The 20,479-nt window shown below is 40.1% G+C and overlaps 1 protein-coding gene across 1 annotated transcript; it reads right to left on the bottom strand.

Annotated features, from left to right (window-relative positions):
• Positions 1 to 8,682: 8,682 nt before the first annotated feature.
• Positions 8,683 to 9,624, bottom strand: LOC129327576 (olfactory receptor 10X1-like). Its single transcript, XM_054976330.1, has one exon. It carries the CDS (start codon positions 9,622 to 9,624, stop codon positions 8,683 to 8,685), a length of 942 nt encoding a protein of 313 aa, XP_054832305.1.
• Positions 9,625 to 20,479: the final 10,855 nt, after the last annotated feature.

Here is a 20,479-nt window from a genome sequence, read left to right as displayed (position 1 = left end):
GAAAGAAAAGCAGAGTTGGCAGCCTCTGTGTTCAGTAGAGAGAATGAGAAACTACACCCACACTCTGGCTGGTGGAGATAGTTATAGGAGCAAGCACAAAGGAACAGCAGAAGCCAGCCCCATGGTTCACTGCAGACCTGGGTGATCCAAAGAGGGCTGGAAGATGTCTAAAAGACATTTGCGGGAAAACTTGTGCTGAATCCGATAAAACATCCTATAAAGTTCATTGGAAGACTTCGCGCTTATACTAGCAAATAAACATTATTTTTCTGCAACCATTGCATCAGCTGACGCCTTAGTAACACAACAGTAGAAGAAAAAGGCACGTGAGACGAATTTAAATAAGGCCCTTTCTGAAATCCATTTCCCTTCTTTCTCCTTTAGAGACCCCCTAGGACTAACTAGACATGACAAGGAGATGCATAAATAGGATTTTTTAAAGCAATCCCAGAGGCACCAATTCAGACTAAAACTGGGGGAGAGGGGAGTTATATGTCATTAACTAAATATTTAATTAAAGGAAAGAAGTATACAATTTTTATTTTATATTTCAATTTATATACCGTCCATTCCCAGGGCTCTGCACGGTGAACAGTTTAAAATCAATAAAAACAAGAAAACAACAATACTAAAATCAATATACAAAACAATAATGAGATAAATTAAATTAACAATGAAATTTTTATAACAGCCTACCCTCAATATTTAATATATCAAATCTCAAGCCATCTAAGATTTAATACTTATATTTTCATTTTTAAAAGTCAGAAGAAAAACAAGGCAAATATATAGGCAGACTTAGCTTAACCTATACAGTGTCCATTTAAATCTCTTCAAGCACTTTTTAATTTTCTTGCTTTTTAACCCACCTATTCAGTTTCCTTTCTCATTTCTAACAATTTATTTATATTTTAAGTGAGCATCATCTTAAGGCACATTTCAATCCTTTAATTCTTGAGCCTAGAGTACTAAGCCCTTAGTCTTTCCAGAAATAGAGCAGAGAGGAGAAAATAAAAAAAACAGAAAATAGAAGTGAACATCCACATCATTACATTCTATTGTTAGTCCCATTATTTGTATATGTCATTAACTAAATATTTTCTTAAAGGAAAGAAATATACAATGAAATTTTTATAACAGCCTACCCTCGATCTTTGATATATCAGATCTCAAGCCATCTAAGATTTAATACTTGTATTTTCATTATAAAAAGGCAGAAGAAAAACAAGGCAAATATATAGGCAGACTTAGCTTAACCTATAATTTAGATTTTAAAAATTAACCCACTTATAAGGTTCCCTCTACCTCCCTAGTGTTTCTCCTGTTAAACCTACCAGCTATCTTATCTCAAAACCATTCTTATCCTTTTATTTAAAGAAATAAAAAGGAATCCCAATTAAAAACATAAGAAATAAGAGGGGAAATAAGAGACACCCAAGACCCATTTACCGGGTCATACTTTGTATTTCATTTTTGTTCCTCTTCTCCCTCCCTCTAAAATAATATTATGGCTCCTTCTTTCCTACAATACTTTTATTTAAGGAAAAGAAAAGAGCTCCAACAGAAGGAAAGTAAAAAGAAAGATAAGAAGAGGAGCAGAAGAGTCCAAGAACCCCTTTGCCCCTCTCCCTCTAATCCAGTTATCAAAGCCCCTGGATCATGATTTAAGTTCCATCTTCTTTCTTCTTCTTTCTCCCTCTAGAATAGTGTTGCAACTCTTTCTTTCCGACAATCAACCATAAGCGGCTCCTCTTGCCTTCCAAGAATTTCTGCAAGGTGTCGATGGGTACATTGTTATGTCTCTGATTGTCTTTCTTCCTCTTTGTGATGTATTTCTTAATTGAAGTACGTTGTGTGCTTTTTGCTTCGTACAGAGGCAATACACTAGATCTCTTTCTCACAGCTTTCTTTCCACGCTCCTCCTCCTTCTTCTCCACCTTTTGTAGTTTCACAGAAAAAGACTGCCTTTCGACTCCATTTTGTTGTCATTTCTCTTCCAATTTCCTTTCAAATAAACCTGTCCCATCAAGGTTTTCTTCTAATTTGGCACCTGTCACAGTGCCCTTATCTGATTTCAATCCAAGTGTCTCATCTGCTTTTCTTAATACGTTATTCATCAGCTTAGAGATTTGCTGCAGCTTTGAAAATATCTCTTCAGAGAGCACCATTTTATTCACTCACTTTCAGATGATCAATCAAAGATCTCTTAAAACAGGTAAAAAACTACTTTGCTCTTGCTGCATATAGTTCAGAAGATTTTTGCTCCCACGCTTTCTCCCAGGAAAAATCTTTTTGCAATCACTCTTCAATGACAGTCCCCTGGTTCACAAAGCAGCCGCTTCTCCGGAGGATAATAACTCCCCCCCCCCCCCCATCAAGCTGGATAGCCCTCATAAAGCCATAAACAATTCTCTTACTTGGAGAGATGTCAAGTAGAATCATTCTTTTTCAGTCATTCAGTTGTCTTTACTTCTATCTTGTCAGAAATCTTTACTTTATTTTCACTTATTCAAAATCCTGGAGTTCATAGTTTGAGAGCCATAAGGCTTCTTCCCCGGTCCTTGCCATTTGAGCCGGTGTGGGGGCTGCACAGTCCCCTTGAGCTCTTCCACCTTGCTCTGGCCTGCCCCCCTCTCTGTGTGTGGGGGTCTTGGGGGCCTGAATCCTCGAGTCCCAAGGAGTCAGGAAGATCATGGCACTGAGCTCATAACTCAGTTGCCATGACAGCACCATGCCATTCCAGAAGTCAATATTTGTTGTAGTAGAGGGCTGGAGTGTTGCAGTCCTCCCTGGTCAGTTTTTGTCCTTAAATGGGCATGTTATGCTCTCTTGGGGTATGGTAATGATACTCTGCTGCCCTTAACTTCCCACTAACCCCTGACTTCTTTCCTGTAGGTGACTCACTCAGTGGAGAAGCCATTGCTGTGGCAACAGAGGATATCAGCAGAGGATATCAAAGCAAAGAGAGTAATGCAATACAAATCCACAGAAGCGAACAAAAAACCCACGTAAACTTACTAATAAACGTGTTTGTAAAAGATGAAACTTAACAGTGCAGTAATTTAATAAACAATTATATATTTAATTGTAATTTAATAAACAATTATTATATTTAATAAACAATTATATAGACAATGAAGGCTAGTACCTGTGACTGGTACTTTTGTGAATGATACTTCACTTTGTTGTAAGAAATTGCCATGAATGGAACTTTGCCTGTGTATTCTTTGATAAAGATGTGAATTGAAACGGAACTAATAAGGATCTAGACAACCCGTCAGAACCAGAACTAAGAAGATTATTCATTTAGGACTTTTCACAGTCACTTGAAATTGCCTCCGAGAGAGCTTTTGTGGACTCTCCCACACTGTGTGGATATTGAGTGCTTTTGACCCTTGTATGTTGTGTTTTCCATATACCGTTGCATGCTTGCCTTATTGGTGCTGATTGATGCACTTGCACTTTAATATGAATGTGCAATATTGGATATATTAATGTTTGCAATATGTATACATAGGTACCGGGTCCTTTAAATGTAGCATCTATATGAATGATTGTTCCACTTGTGTTCTGAGAGTCATATCAAGTTATATAGCCTTCATTGTCTATATAACAAGCATGTAATTGTTTATTTAATTACTGGACTGCTAAGTTTCATCTTGTACAAACACATTTATTAGTAAATTTACGTGGTTTTTTTGTTTGCTTCTGTGGCAACAGAGGGGACATTCCCATGACCTGGTGATGAGAGTAGGGTTGTACTCCTTCAGGAGGAGAATGGCAGTGTCCTTGCAGATACTTCATGGGTGATAGATATCCCCTTGGGAGGGGGCCTGTGGACCAGGATCCCATCTCCCATCCCCATGTTTGCAAGCCAGGAGAAGGTGGATAGCAGCTACACCTGCACTATAGCAGCTGCTGAGACAAATAGGAATGAGCTGCCCCTGGTGGGAGGATGGCTGTATGCTCCCTCACATAGCTCAGCCAGGTTCCCCTATGATGTGTTCCCCCTACCTGCTGGTATCTTGGAGCATCTTTGTACCATCACACCTTTGATACGGACCATGGAAGTGGAGTCAGTCATCCTCTGTATTTTTGGCATTGATGACTCCCTGAAGTCACCAAGTGCAGCTTGGCTGATGCCACAAGTGAACTCCATATCCTCATAGATGGTGGAGGCTGAGGGGCTGGGGGGCTGGAGGGGAGCCATCACTTCCTGGAGCGACCTCTGTTGCTGTGGCCAATGTGGCCACTGAGAGTATCCACAGAGCCAGTGTCTAGCCCCAGAGTGTGTGGTCTGTGGATACTCCCTTCCAATAATTTGGATCCTATGAATCTCTTTTGCTAAGCCTCCCTGAAAGACAGAAAGACTTCCTCCAATGAATGACTTTTTATGATGGAGAAAGGCTTTCTCTCATTGAGAAAATTTTTGCTTAGTTGAATGAAGTCTTTCATTATTAGAGGAAGACTTGGTGAAATGAAGTCATAGCACCTAATTCATAGTATTTAACTGCTTGTTCAAGACATAGAAGGTGTTTAAAACAGAGGCTATAAAAAGGGAAAGTTTTACTATGGATGGATTGTTCCCAGTGGACTATTTTCATACAAATCTGTAAATTCTAATTTACAGCCTGCTAAATATGTCTAGAAGGAAATCCTGCTGTATTCTATGGACTTTGCTCACTGAAGGAAGACACAGGATTACACGCTTAGGCTAGCAAAACTTTAAGTGTGGTATACCTCTCCTTTTCAGAATAGAATGTAGAGAAACATTCTTAAAATATAATGATTAATGAAGAAGCCCAACCAAATATGAACTGAGTAACAGTTACATGCAGAACCTTCTTAAGCATGCACATTCTTCCTTCCTGTCTTTTAATCTTTGCATATATGCCCATGTTCCTCTAGCCAAAACAAAGGAGTAGAAGTCCACAATTAGAGCAAAAGGGTTAAAGGAGTAAAGGACATACTCAATTTGTCTAGATATATAAATTTTATTGTGTAGAATAAAATAACTAGTGCTCTAATAAGTTAAATAATTACAAAAATACTCTTGTTATACAGGCTATTCCAATAGTTACAATGACATTCAATATACAAGGAAGAAGACCTATATGACCGCCAAATACAGTGTTCTAAACTACAAAAAACAATTATTTCAATGTCCTTATAATTTAGATATCAATACTGAAGCCTTTTTTCTAGGTGCCACTAGAAGAACGGTGAAGGAAGGTCGTCCAGAAGGTATGTATCCTCAATATACAATACTGTAAAGTAATAATGAAAAACGTGTCTGTATCTTTCAGGTGACACCAGAAGTCAGGGTGCCTCACTGGGCAAAAGACCCCTCCGCCCAACAATGGGGCCGGCTGCAGATCTTGAAGTTTCATCTACTGGACTTCCTCAAGGGTGGTTTAAAGTCTCACCTAATGTATCAAATAAACTGGCGACACCGGCCTTTTGTCCACCCTCACCACCAGCCCTGCAGCAGCAGGCACCCCCTTTAGGTCCTGCAGCACCGCCTCTGGCAGTACCTCAGTTGCAGGAGCCCCTCCAGGCCTCCAGGCCTCTCCCACCCTTAGGCCAGTTGCAGCCGACGCCCAGGCACAACTCTGGGGAACAGCCTGCAGCCACTCAGCAGACTCACCTGTCTCCTGCAGTTGCCCAGATGGCTCCACTTCATCCAGGCTCACAGGAGATTGCCATCAGCACAAGTCAGGCAGGCGCAGGCCCCAAGATGCCAAGGGAGCCACTGGGGAAGGTTCAGAAGCAGCAGGGGCGAGCCAGGCAGAGAGCAGACCAAATGCCACACCCCAGGTGGGGATGGAGTGGGTGGGGCCAGGAGACTACAGAGTCTACCCAGCCCTCCTATCAGATAGGCTGGGAGCAGGGCCAATCAGGGAGACGGGGTGACGATTGGGGCCAGAGCCAGGGAGGTGGGGCCAGGGGAGGCCTTTAAATTCAGGTTCCTGTGAAGGCCGAGGAGGATTTTGCAGGGAGAGACAGCTGGAGTGTGCTGCTACTCCCAGGGCAGGAGAAGGAACAAGGTGGTGCAACCCCCTTCCCTGCCCATCTGAGGCCGGAGGACACCTGCTTGGAGAGTTGGTAGGATGGCAGGCCATCAGGAGAGGGTGCTAGTGAGGGAGGATCCTCTCACATAAACTTTAATAAACAAATCCATAAGATACACTCTGTCTTATGTAGATATTGAAATCAAGGACTACTCACCATTACAAGTACAAAATTCTAATAAGCACATCACTCCTCTCTGATGGTGGTTACAGGTAACTACACCCCACTACAACTATCTTATGTACAGATAGGACAATGACACAGCAAAAAGAAATTTAAAGGGACACACAACCCACTTATATACAGCATGTACAGAAAAGAAATCCACAAGAAGAAAATTTACAAATAACAGTCTTATATACAGATAATAAGGCAATGACAAGAGTAAAAAGAAATTTAAAGGGACACAACCCATTTGTATACAACATGTACAGAAAGGGAATCCACAAGAAAAAAGTTTACAAATAACGTGTAATTTATTTCATTATTTAATCCATTAGGTTTTAAGGTATTCAAACTGTGGATCCAGTAAGTTTCCTTACGTAGTAGATCTTTCTGAATCGACCTAGGGGGTCCCTTAGAAATGGAACATAATACTGTGACAGAAAATCTTCTCTGTCATGGGTACTGAAAAAATGATCTACTAATGGAGCACCAGTTACATTGTTTCTTATGCATGACGTGTCCTAAGAGGTGAGTTTTCAGGGGACGAATGGTACTTCCAACATATAATAGACTGCATTTACACATTATCAAATAAACTACTGCAGAAGACTGGCAGTACTGTCTAAGACTGGTGAACTGTTTAAGATGTAAAGTGAAATTGGTCCCGGGGATTACAAACTGGGCACCAGTTAAAGCCAAAGGGCATAAGTGGCAATGGCTGCATCGGAAGTAGCCTGTAGGGTTATTGGAAATCTGCCTAATTGATTTAAAGTCCGAATGTACAATAAGATTTTTTAAATTACGTGTTCTAAGGCCAAAAGAAGTGGTTGTTCACAGCCTTTGATTTCACTAAATAGTGCTACTTTCATACAGGATTAGCTTGCCATTTGAGCATGTCATGTACTGTCATGTACTGCAGAGATAACACTCAAACTAAGCAACAGAAAAGGTCTATTCAGAAGTGGAAATTGTTGCGGTGAAAAGAGAAAGCTAATCTCTGGCTGTGTACACTGTTCTTTCTTGTATGTGCCTGTCCATTTGTCTGTAGCAACATTAAATAGAGGGACTGTGAAATAAAAGAACAATCATTGTGGTAACTAAGGCAAGGGAAACCTGTTCCCATAATGATATCTGTGGCCTCCTTTGTATCAGCAATTGCTTCTGTGCAAATTCGAGTGTTGAGATGCTGTGGCACATATAGTTTGTCTCAGTGCTATATTTGCATGCAACATAAGTGATAGGCTTCTGGAGGGCTGTGTATCTTATGTGTAGTACATGGACATGGCATCATAATCAACCATAGGAGGAGAGGTCTTTGCATCTGCTTAAAGTATTATAGCTATCTCAAAGGGGAGGAGTGTCTGGAAAGGATGTTAGCTGAATTTTTAAGTCCCATATATAAATGTCAAGAATAATTCTTCAGAATAATAGAGAATGCTTTAAGAGCTATTGTTGTATACATATTTGAGCACGTATTTGTGTGGGTTTGGAGATGTAATGCTAATTTGTTCAGAGTATATAAATCCCCCTGCCCAAAAAATAATCATGTAATGACAATCCAGATCATGCTGAAAAAAGTGCTCACATCATGTCATGAATAATATAAAAAATCAGTGATGAAAAGCCGCCACTCAGTACATGATCAGAAACAGCCAGAAACACATGCTTTGTTATGACCTTTGTCTCCGTGTCTGTAGGGAACACTAAATATAAAAAAAATAGCTGGGCATTGAATATATTAATGTGCCAAACTATCCTTTTTCATGCTCCAAAGGAATCTAAGGATGGCTGCAGAACATTACACATACTCAGGGCTTTTTTCCGGGGGAAAGAGGTGGTGGAACTCAGTGGGTTGCCCTGGGAGAAAATGGTCACATGGCTGGTGGCCCCGCCCCCTGATCTCGACAGAGGGGAGTTTAGATTGCCCTCTGCACCATGGCACGGAGGGCAATCTAAACTCCCCTCTGTCTGGAGATCAGGGGGCGGGGCCACCAGCCATGTGACGATTTTCAAGCGGTTCCGGAACTCCGTTCCACTACGTTCCAGCTGAAAAAAAGCCCTGCACATACTCGAGGAATCAGAGAACTATGTGCTACCATCATCTTGCTATGGGAAGTTGGCTGGAAATGTTTTGATGCTGGGACATGAGCAATGGCCAGTCTTTTCTCCCATTGTTATTCATCAATCCTCAATATTTTATCATTCTCAATGTTTAGGGATAAAATGGCAAGGAACTCATTCCCCATCTCTATCAGTAATTTTGAAATGGAACATAAAATACATAATACCTGGAACTGAGAGATTCATTTATAAAGTATAAGGGGCCTGACTAAGTAAGCTGGTTAACCATTTGTTAGGAACTCTATGTTTATATTGAAATAACTAATCACACAACAATGGTTTAAACTGGATTTGTTGGCATTAGAAAATTGGTGTATCAACATTTCATCTCTTTGGGGTCAATAATTTTTTACTAATTGCTATCCTTAAGGCATCATTGATTTCTTTGTTTCTTAGAGTAAATATTATGGGACTGAAAAGTGGAGTAATTATAGTGTACGGTATTGACATCAGTGTGTCATTGTCTAAAGCACCAGAGGTGCTTGGCCTGAGATAGACAATTGCGGCAAACCCATAGTGCACAATCACCACAATGAGGTGGGAAGCACAGGTAGAGAAGGCTTTCTGCCGGCCATCAGTGGAAGTAATCTGAAGAATGGTAGAGATGATGAAGACATATGTTAATATAATGAACAGGAAGCTTCCACACAAACCCAAAATAGAGATGGTGGAAACCACTACTTCAGTGGTACTTTCATCAGTGCAGGCCACCCTAACTACAGCCCTCATGTGACACAAGAAGTGGTTGATGTTGTTGGAGCCACAGAAGGGCAACCCGAAAATCAGAGCTGTTTGAGTTAGGGATATGAGAAATCCTCCAGTCCAGGAAAAAGCTACAAGCCATAGAATCATCTGCATATTCATGAGGACTGGGTAGTGCAAGGGCTTGCATATTGCTAGATACCTGTCATAACCCATTACTGTCAGAATCAGGCAGTTTGTGCCACCCAGCCCATGGAAGAAAAACATTTGTGCAACACATCCTGCAAAAGAGATTGTTTTACTCTTGGCTAGCAAGTCTCTCAGCATTTTAGGAATAATTATTAAACTGTACCAAGTCTCAGAAAAGGACAGAGCAAAGAGGAATAAATACATGGGGGTATGGAGGGTCCTCTCAAATGCGATGACTACCATTATCAGCAGATTTCCAACCAGAGTTATAATATACATGAGAAGGAACAAAACAAATAAAATAGTCTGCAGATTTGGAAAACTGGAAAACCCAGCCAAGATAAATTCTGTTACAAGTGTTTGATTCTTCTTCATTGCTTTGCAGTACCTTTGAGCCTGGAAAGGAAACAAGAGAAGCAGCAGTTTGCAACTTTAATCTCATTGTTGTGAGTCATCATGAACAGCTCATATCTTGTGAGCATATAGATGTGTACCACAAGGGTCCTAAATTATTTACTTCTCAAAGAAAAGGTAGAGAGGTGGTCTGGTGGTTATAGAGAAAAGGGCATTTTCACAAGGAGAAGCCCCATTCCCTCACATCACAGGATCTCAGAAAAGCCCCACTGCTGTCCCAGGTCTCCGCTCAGCAAGGCAACACCCTGACTTCCAGGGGTTATCAACTTCTCACTGGGTATTAACCACTGCCACCAACAAATCTTCAAGAGTATCTCCAGCTAGATGGCTTTGTACATGTAGCACTCTGTAAGGCTTCATCTAGTTGCTGCATCTCCCTCTTTGCTTGTTCTAGCTAGCACTGGGATGATCTCACACTTTCACATTTTTGAGCCATTGTGCTCAAAGAATAGTGAGCTTACCCGCTGTTCCTCCCCTGTACTGCTCTTTAGAAAGCAGGACCAAATAAGTACGGTGTATTTACAGAGATCAGGCTTCAAGTATTCAAAATATAAGGAAGTTTAATAAACAAAAAATAAAAAGAGCACACATGCTGTCTGTACAAGCATTGGACTGAGCAAAGATATAAACAAAAGGTGAAAACATACAACCTTCTAAAGCCTAAAATATATACTTATCCTAAACAATGTTTCATGAGGATAGGATAGTGATTCTTGAAGTTGCAGCATGTTAAATTCCTTCATTATCTGGTTCTCAGAGTTGGGACTTCTTCCTATTGTCCATAGACATGTGGTCAAGGAGCCCCTTTGTAAAGTTTAGTCCTTCATAGCTTGAATTTCCCTGGCCAAAGTTTACAATATCTTCTTTGAGAGTGTCTGTCCCCTGTTGGGTTAGTCCTAATCTTTCTGATCCTCATGCCCCCAAAGGAAGAAAATACAGACTGGCTTTTTGGCTGTCCCAGTCTCTGTCCCTTTGGTGTGACAATCTAGCAAGATCTTAGCTGAAAATCCATTTGCTTAACTGAATGCTGGAGCGCTCTATGCTTGGGAGTTTGGTGATTCATCCCATCATCTTTTTTCTTGGTCAGCTACAAGCTTGCAGTCATGTCTCATACACAGAGTGCAATCCCACTGAATTATTGAATTACTGGGGTGAATTATATAGTAGAAGGCATTTCTCTACAGAGTTCAAATAAGAAAAAGCAAAACAAGGAGAATAAATAGATGTCTGAGAAGTTGGTTAAGGAGCTGTCCACAAATAATGTCACCCTTTAAAAATAATGTTTAATGTTCTTGTTAGCAGTCAAACCTTTCCCTCATACTCAGTTTGTGGATATGAAATATCATAAACCCCTTGCCAGAAGTCCCAGACACTGCCTGGCTTCAGGCAGAGTGGATGCCAGCCAGCCTGGAGATTGGAACGTTACCAAGCCATGAGTCCTAGGGGAATGACTGACTAAACAGCCCTCGCCCCAGATAGAGGCAGAGATAGGCTTCCTGAGTAAACTCCCAGCTTTATCTCGTCAATGCCTTTCCATCCTTCCCCTCATCCATCTAACTTAATCTAGCTATTCTGCACATCTGAGAGCCTTCCTATTTGATACTTACCAGGTCATCAAGCTATATTTTACCTATAGCCCATCCCAAGATAGCCATATCACACCTTTCCCAACGTATGGTCCTACCTCCAGACAAGCCATTAAGGTATTGTTTCTGGAAGCAAGATGTCATATGCTCAGCATGTATGTCTTGGTATCTATTCACACCCTCCCACTCTGTTGGGCTTCTTCTCTCTGTGAAACACTGGTTGTTTTACTGCTTCTCCGCAGACCTTCTTTTCCCCTCTGAGTCTCGTAAATACCGCCCTTTCCCCCAAACTGCTTTCCCATTTCCTCCCTGTTTTCCTGGTTAGTCCTGTGTGTGTTCTGTTTGATTTTCTGTGTGTTTGCCCTTTATTGCTCTGTTAATAAAGAAATCTTTTCTTTAGAACATCTGCCTGTTTGTTTGAGAATTCTCAGAGGAAACAATCCCAGTATACATGGGTGGAGATTTCCCGGTTACCCCCTCTCGCTGCATCTCCTTTAATGCCAGTTTCCCCAACTCACAGACACCCCTCCCCCAGTTAGGCTAACATCCTCTCTATGCCAGTTGGAATGTTTAATTCTATCACGCACCTATCCATAGTACAGCTATGAACAAGACATAAAAAACTAACTTCAGAGCCTCCTTGCTGCATTTGGGTTTGAAAATACCTCAGATTTGAATTCAGCAATGTGAAGTGCTCCCACTCTGTTCACAATAAAGAACTCTGAAAACTACTTGATAGGATTGAGGCACCACAGAAATGTGTAGGAATCATTTTGTCATTGAGGAGCAATTCTGCATCTTATAAGCTGGTCTACTTATCTGCAGTTTGCTTCTTCATGGATTTTGTGCTTTATTATATTTTTAATACATGCAGTATCATAGCTCCTTAGACTGGAGGAGTTCTTCAAACTTGAGCCAAAATGAAAGGTGGGGCATAAATATTTCAGCAACAAATAAACAAACAAAATGTTGCTCATTGGAATGGTAGAATAGGGATATGATCCACCCCCGTAGCACATGATTACTGCAGATTAATTCACTTATTAACTGTCTATCTGAACCACTCATAACTACCCCTCTGCACACTAATTTTTTAAAAAATTGTGTACTATCCATGGTCTTTCATTTAGGTTGGTACTTTTACTCCATCCGCTCCTTCTCTTGTCATAACGTAAAAACTTTGCCTTACCCTCATTCTCATTGATTCATGGAATACATTTATGAATGTATTGGTCCAACCATGATTCAGTAAAGCACGGCATACCTTATATGGTGATCACAATAGGAGTGTCAACCATCTGTTGATCACTTGACCAAAGTCCAAGATTTCTTAAAGAGTTGATGAAGACGTTCTCATACCAGGCAAGGAAAATGTAGAGGAAAGAAAAATTGAAGTTTGCCTTTAAAATGATCTAAAGGCCAAATGAAAAAGCTTCTGAGTACCTCAGCCCCTATTTCACTACCCACCAATATCCTACTTCTACTCTTGCATGAAAAAAGCAATACACGTCGATCAAGCAGGCTACTCAAAAGCATTTCCCCCCCAATACGAGTATATCATTATAAAAATTCAGAATTTAATCTCAATGGAATCTTGATCATTAAAAGTGTTTAAAAATACTCCTCCTCCTTTGGGACTTGACCTATATGGTATCCAAAAAAACTTTGCTGCAGGAATAATTAATGAACTATTTTCCTACTGAATTATGAAGACAGGAAGTCACAAAGGGAAAAACAATCATTAAAACTTCTCAGTTAATTATTTCTTGAGCAATATTGGCATATAGAAGTCAATGAGTGAACAATTCTAGTACACATATTTTATCCAAGATCCTTCATTAAAGAGTCCTAGTACTGTATAATATGCAGAGATATCTCCAGAACCTTCATCTTCTGTTAGTTAGAAGACCATCAAGTGATTAGTTATTTGAATATCTACATGAAGGCAAATTGTTCAGACAAGGACCCTCAATCTAGCACTTTATGCCATGGAGCTATTAGAGAAGTTTCTCTAGGATTGTCTGGATAGGCAGACCGTCTGCCAAAAACAGCTTATATTAAAGTAATCTTGTGGTGGAGGAAGTTGGATGTTTCAGTTTTCTTCTAACTCCATTGATAGATTAGCAATGCAATTCTATGCAGAGTTATTTCAATCTGAGCCCATTGCTGTCACTCTAGCCATTACACCACACAGGTTCTCTTAAGCCAGTTGTCAAGTCTCTTTTTCTCTTAAACTCACCCTGAGCCACCATAATATTAGTTAGTTTCTAAAGCAAAGTTGCAGTATTAGGAAAGCATGGTGTGACCAAGCCCAGTCAGGGGTTTGGGGCTGGGAGAAGCCCATGTCTGGCCCCATGGCAACCCCACCCACTCATGATTTGAAGAATGCTGGGAGGTGAAGTGCTCACCAGAATGCCCTGTCAGGCAGGTCACACCTGGAACTCTAACTTCTTGAGTTGGTCAGCTGTTGCCAGGACTGCACTAACTGGGAGAGCAGTTCCCTTGGGCTGGAGGTACCCAGTTGGTCACAAGGCTGGGGGTAGGTGGGGCCTTTTGCTGGGGTGAGATTTAAAGGAGGTACTATGCCAGAGTTGGGGGTGGCCAAGTGAGGAGGCTGAGCATTAGGCCATGTGGGTAGGTCAGTGAAGTAACTGTTCTCAGTTTGTTGTAGTGTAGAAATAAAGATTGAAGTTGCTTGCACCTTTTGTCTCCAAGGACTTCTTGCAGAAAAGGTCTCATGGAGGGATGCTCCCTCTCCAGCGTATGGTGGATGTCAACCCTACCAGCCCACCTACCAGCCCAGGCCCCAGTAGTAGGCAGCATAATACATGGAATCACATGTGGTAAAACACTCTTGAAGTCAATATATTGAAAAAGATAAAACTTACTTTTATTGAAGCTGATTCACATGCATTTTTATAGTAGCAGAAGAAAAACAGAGAGACCTAATTTAAATGACACTATTCCCTATTACCTAGCGCAGAATTACCACAGTGAGGTGGAAGGTGCATTGGGGGGAGGCTTTCTGCTAAATGGAAGGAATTTGAAAAATAGTGGAAAGGATGAAGCAATAGGTCAATACGATTAATAGGAAGCTGATCAACAAACCAGCAGTCATTACTTCAGTTGTGCTATCATCAGTGCAAATCAAACAAACTACTGTCTTCATATGACAAAAGAAGTGATTGGAGATATTGAAGCCAGGGAAAAGCAACCAGTTATTGATATCAGAAACCACCAAGCCCACAAAAAAACTATACGCCACAGTATCATCAGCATGTTTATTGCGCTGATTATCTTCCCCACAGAAACCCATGATGTTTAAATCCCAACATTTTTTATCCTTCGGATGCTAGAGGGGTGATATGAAAGCAGAATCTCTCAATCAAGCAGGATGTTTCCCTAGGCATTTTCAAGAGAAAGTAGTCAATGCCTAAATACTCCAAAAGAATGTTGGTCAGGGCTCTTTTGTTCAAACCTCCCAAGCACCTCACCACTTTTTGCCATAAACAATGATCCAGGTCTGCAGGAGAATAATCAATGTTCTAAAAAAAAATGCTTCACAATGCAACTGTTGGATTATTTAATCATAAACCCAGAAAAGACCATTATCCCATCTCCTGGATCTGGCTATTGTTAACAGATCTAAGTCAAGATTATCACACATTCTAATTCAGTCCCCAACATATTTCATGAGCATCTTCAAGTGACCCCCTTCTACCATAGGAGGGCTAAACTGTGTTATCACACCCCAGATTCTGGTATTATGCCAGATTCTGGGATTAATTTTAGGTGCCTCAGATCCTAAGGTTGCACCAATCAAAATGGAACTAAAAATCCAGCCAGTTTCCAAAGCTTTGGTCCAATGCCATCACAGATCCTAGTTCTGCACCAAGCGGGGCCAATATCAGGCCTTTTCTATTGGCACCTAAATTTAACCCTCCACATCTTTGTACCCGTGCCCCATACCTTAATTTCTGATCTTCTGTTCTTGGCTAATCTGTACTACTGCCAGCCATAGCAGCCATTGCATTCCCTTTTCACCTAGAATTCCCTCCCCATTTATTCCACTGCATCTTCTGGTCCCATTCTGAGCAACCGTTTTTGTTTCTTCAGAAGGAATTTGTTAACTGACTGGATTAAACTGAGACATGACAATATAAACATGGTCAGAATGTAGATTAGAATTGTTTAGATTTTATTTTCAACGTGCACCCTTTATACATAAGTGTAAGAATTTAGAGATAAGTGCCTTACTCATAAAGTTTTAATTAATTTAATCATTCATTACAGTGAGTGATTTACTGCAGATCTCTTACTATCACACCTACTATGCTATAGCTACTAGACATGCTAACGTAGAGATCAGTGGATCTGAGGTAGGAATTTCTGTTATAATAAAAATAGTATGGGGGTGGAGCAACCTGCTGAGATGGCAGACATGTGAGTGAGGCTTTCCCAAGGCCCTGTTCCCTCCAATGCTAAAAACGTTTTAAAACTATTGAAAACCTTACCAGACATGGGCAAGAGTTCAACTAGCAAAGGCAAGTCACTTTTGAAAAATCCAGGGTCTCTAAAGCCATTCCTGGTGGCGGGAGAGCAAATATCAGCAGCTCAGGCCTCAGGCGAAGCCAAAATGCTACATGTAAATAAAACGCCTGACATGGAGGACACTCCTCTAACTAAAAGAGATCTTAATGATCTGAAGAATGACCTCTAGACTTTTTAAATATCCAAAACAATAGAACTCCTATAACCTATATATGCAGATCAAAGAACTGACTGAGAACCTTAAGGAGGCAGCAAAGTCTGCAGAGACAGCAATGGAGCTGATCATCATGACTTTGCAAGAAGACATATCGTCTCTGCAAAATGATACTGCAACTATGCAAAATAAAATAACAATAAATGGAGACAGAACAATTTTTTTAAAAAAATAATTTTTATTGGGTGAGTTAACATACAAATTAATTAATATACATTCTATTACCCCACCTATTCCTGTTTCCCCCACCCACTCCCTCCCCCCTTTTCTTGTTAGACTTCCAACAGCTTTCCAACCCATTATATAATTGTATCTATTATTCTATCCAATACATTGTCTAAAAAAAAAAGGAATATTAGTTCACACTATTAACTTATTTTAACTTTCCATATATTATTTCCATCGGTAAAGACATTCTACCTCCCCCTTTAATAGTTGTCCAATGACCACACTTTCCCCCTTATGTCCCATTTCTTTTCCAAATAATTTTAAATTTCCCCCAGTCCATAACAAATTCTTCTGAATCTTGTTCTTTTATTTTCCTTGTCCATTTGTCCATCTCTGCCATATACAGCAATTTCTGTATCCAATCTTCTATTGTCGGTATCTCTTGTGTCTTCCATAATTGTGCATATAACATCCTTGCTGCAGTTGTCATATAAAACATTAACATTCTATCTTGGGTTGCAAAATCTTCTAAACCTACACATAACAATAACAACTCTGGGTTTTTACTCACTTTTTTCTGTAATATATCTGACATAACATCAACAGTATTCCCCCAAAATTGTTTAGCTTTTTCACAAGACCACCACATATGATAAAACGACCCTTCATGTTTTTTACATTTCCAACATTTATCTGACATTTGGCTATTCCCAAAGGCTAATTTCTTTGGTGTTAAATACCATCTATACATCATTTTATAAACATTCTCCCTTATATTAGTACATGTTGATATCTTTAATGTATTTCTCCACAAATGCTCCCATGCTTCCATTGTAATATCTTTGAGCAGAACCACAAGTGACAAAAGGCACAGATTGGACACTTGTCTGCTTCCCTCAAGTTTTGATGGGAAATGTAGGCAGCTTTGCGGAATGTTGGACAAGTGACAGTTGAAAAGTCCATTGGACAGCAGTCAGAGAGCGAAGCTGCGAGACCAGGATGCCTACATTTCCCATCAAAACTTGAGGGAAGCAGACAAGTGTCCAATCTGTGCCTTTTGTCACTTGTGGTTCTGCTCTTTGTTACAATTTATTGCCCACTTTACCATTTGCACTTTTACTACTTCGTCTTCCGTAAACCATTTTAACAGAATCTTATATATCTTAGATACCGTTTTTTTCCCTTCTTGTAGTAAACATTCTTCCAATTCTGATTTTTTTAATCTGAATCCTATTTTTCTACCATCTGAATCATACAAATCTTTAATTTGTCTATACTGGAACCAACCATAATGAAATGGTAATTCTTCATTTGCTTTAATTGTAACTGTTTTTTGTTCCATTCTCAAAATTCTTTGTATGTCATCAACTCCTCGCCATTATATTCCGTTTTAGGATTTCCAACTTCCACCGGTACAATCCACAATGGGGTTTCTTCATCTAAATATCTCTTATATTTTTGCCAAACCATAAATAAACTCCGTCTCACATAATGATGTAAAAACATAGCATCTGCTTTGACCTTATCATACCATAGATATGCATGCCATCCAAATATTTTATTGTATCCTTCCAAGGCTAGTAACTTATAATTCTTTAATAACATCCAATCTTTCAGCCACACTAAACAAATTGCTTCGTGGGAAAGTCGCAGATTAGGTAATTGTAGTCCTCCTCATTCCTTGGCATTATACAGCACTTTCATTTTCACTCTAGGTTTCTTTCCTGCCCATACAAAATTTAATATCTTTCTTTGCTATTTTTCAAATTGCTTTTTGTCTTTTACTATTGGTATTGTTTGTATTAAAAACATCATCCTTGGAAGTACATTCATTTTAATCACTGCAATGCGGCCTAACCATGACAAATTTAGATTATTCCATTTCATCATATCCCTATCTATTTGTTGACACAGTTTATCATAGTTATTCTTAAATAAGTCAATATTCTTAGCAGTGAGTTCAATCCCTAAGTATGTTACTTTATGTACCACCTCGCAATTTGTTTTCTCCATTAGTTCTTGCTGTTTTTGCTTGGTCATATTTTTACATAACAGCTTAGATTTGCTTCTGTTAATATAGAATGGAGACAGAACAATTTAAAAATTTTCGTTCCGGAAAATATTGAAGAAAATGCTGGTCTTGCTTCTTTTATTGCAAACTGGCTAGCAACCACCTTAAAACTAGTGGAAGGGATTGCTCCTGCAATTTCAAAAGCTTACAGGCTTAGTGCACCAACCTCTGCATCTCCTAACCACCCAAGGGACATTTTGATCCAGTTTATGCACCCAAGGACCAGAGAAAAGATATTAAAAGAAACATGTCTGAGAGACTCCTTAACATGCAATGGCAAAAAAATTCTAGTCCTGCTGGATTTCTCTCAGGAAACACTAGAGAAAAGAAAGCTACTGAAACCAATAACTACAAAGCTTACAAATGTAGGCATTAGATTTTGCTGGAGCCCTTCTTCCAACATATCAGTTTACTACAATGGAACCACCCATCAGGCTACAGACTTGGACTTAGGATACCACCTATTAAAAATCCTAAACATTCAACCATCCCTGGAAGATAAAATGGACTAATCAGCTTCAAGCATACAAGGAATGCAGAATGCAGATCATCAGTCAAGTTAATCTGAAAAGAAGAGAGAAGAGTATCTGCCAGTTGTTATTGTATCCTACTTAGCTGAATGGCAATATCCAATTGTTGGACAAAGTTCTATAAAAAAAGAGGGAGGGGTGGAGAAAATAATAGATTTATTCCTTGCTCACATTCCCCCTCATATAAGTTTGAGGCTACAGGTCAGGGAGAAATAGTATAATCCCTGTGCCCTTGGGTTACAATTAGGGCCCTGTGCTTTTCAGCCCTCTCTAGAGGACTAGTTTGTAAATGTAAGTTAAATTAGGAATTTAACAGTAGGTTAGAATAGGTCTTGTTGTATAGTTAGCTAGTCTCATTGTCTAGTTAGTTAACTAATAGGAATTAGTTAAGGAAAATTAATTACCTCTTTGTTAGTTAGGTTAGTAGATTATAGAGTGTACCTAGTTGAATAGTTAATAGTTTAGTTGTCAGCCATAATTAGCAATACAGTGATTAGAAGTATAGAGCCCACTCCATAAAACAGAAACAAATTAAAAAGTGCAAAAGTGTACAGCATGGCAACACCATGAAAAGCAGTCACCTGGAACTGCAGAGGGCTTAACAATCCAATAAAACGCAAATGAATCTCAAATGAGCTGAGCAAGTCACACCCTCAATTTGTATTTCTGCAGGAAACGCATTATAGAAATCAAATTAAGAATGTGTCAAATGCCAACTGGTTTACTCTTTCTTTTCAACCCCCGGTACCTCTAAGGCCAGTGGGGTAGCAGTACTTAAACCATTGTTTCAGGAATAGGCACTATCACAGTAGGAGTCTCAGGATACATGGACTCTATCCTCAGGCCCTATGCCACCAGCACACCCAGCTATTTACGGGACACCACTGACTTCCTCAGGAAAATACAGTCCATTGACAACCTACCAGATGACACCATCCTAGCAACCATGGATGTGGAGGCTCTATACACCAATATCCCACATGCAGATGGACTGCAAGCCATAAGGAATATTATCCCAGATAAAACCACAACACACCTCGCCACTGAACTTTGCCACTTCGTACTCACTCACAATTACTTCGAATTTGGTGACAGCTTATATCTACAGGTTAATGGCACAGCCATGGGCACACGCATGGCACCACAATATGCTAACATATTCATGGCAGGCTTGGAGCAACGCTTCCTCAGCTCCCATCCACTGAAACCACTACTATACTTAAGATTCTTGGATGACATCTTCATCATTTGGACCCATGGGAAGGAAGCCCTTGAGAGATTTCATCAGGACTTCAACAACTTTCACCTTACTATCAACCTGAGCCTGGACCACTCTACACTACAGGTACACTTCCTGGCCACCACTGTACAACTACATAATGGACGGATAAATACCACCTTATACCGGAAACCCACAGACCAATACTCATATCTACATGCCTCCAGCTACCACCCTAAACATACCACTCGGTCGATTGTCTACAGCCAAGCCTTACGTTACAATCGTATCTGCTCCAATGCTCTTGATTGGGACTGCCACTTAAGAGATTTACAACAAGCATTTTTGGGACTACAGTACCCACCAAATGAAGTGAGGAAACAAATCGACAGGGCCAGACTAGCACCCAGAAACAGCCTGCTCCAGGACAAACCTAAAGGAACTAACAACAGAACACCACTGGTTGTCACCTATAGT

Source organism: Eublepharis macularius, chromosome 4 (genome assembly GCF_028583425.1).
Source record: "Eublepharis macularius isolate TG4126 chromosome 4, MPM_Emac_v1.0, whole genome shotgun sequence".
Lineage (NCBI taxonomy): Eukaryota > Metazoa > Chordata > Lepidosauria > Squamata > Eublepharidae > Eublepharis > Eublepharis macularius.
This window is presented reverse-complemented; position numbering and strand designations above follow the sequence as displayed.

Coding starts and splice junctions, on each gene's coding strand:
- LOC129327576 (XM_054976330.1), bottom strand. CDS start 9,624: ATGAAGAAGAATCAAACACTTGTAACAGAATTTATCTTGGCTGGGTTT.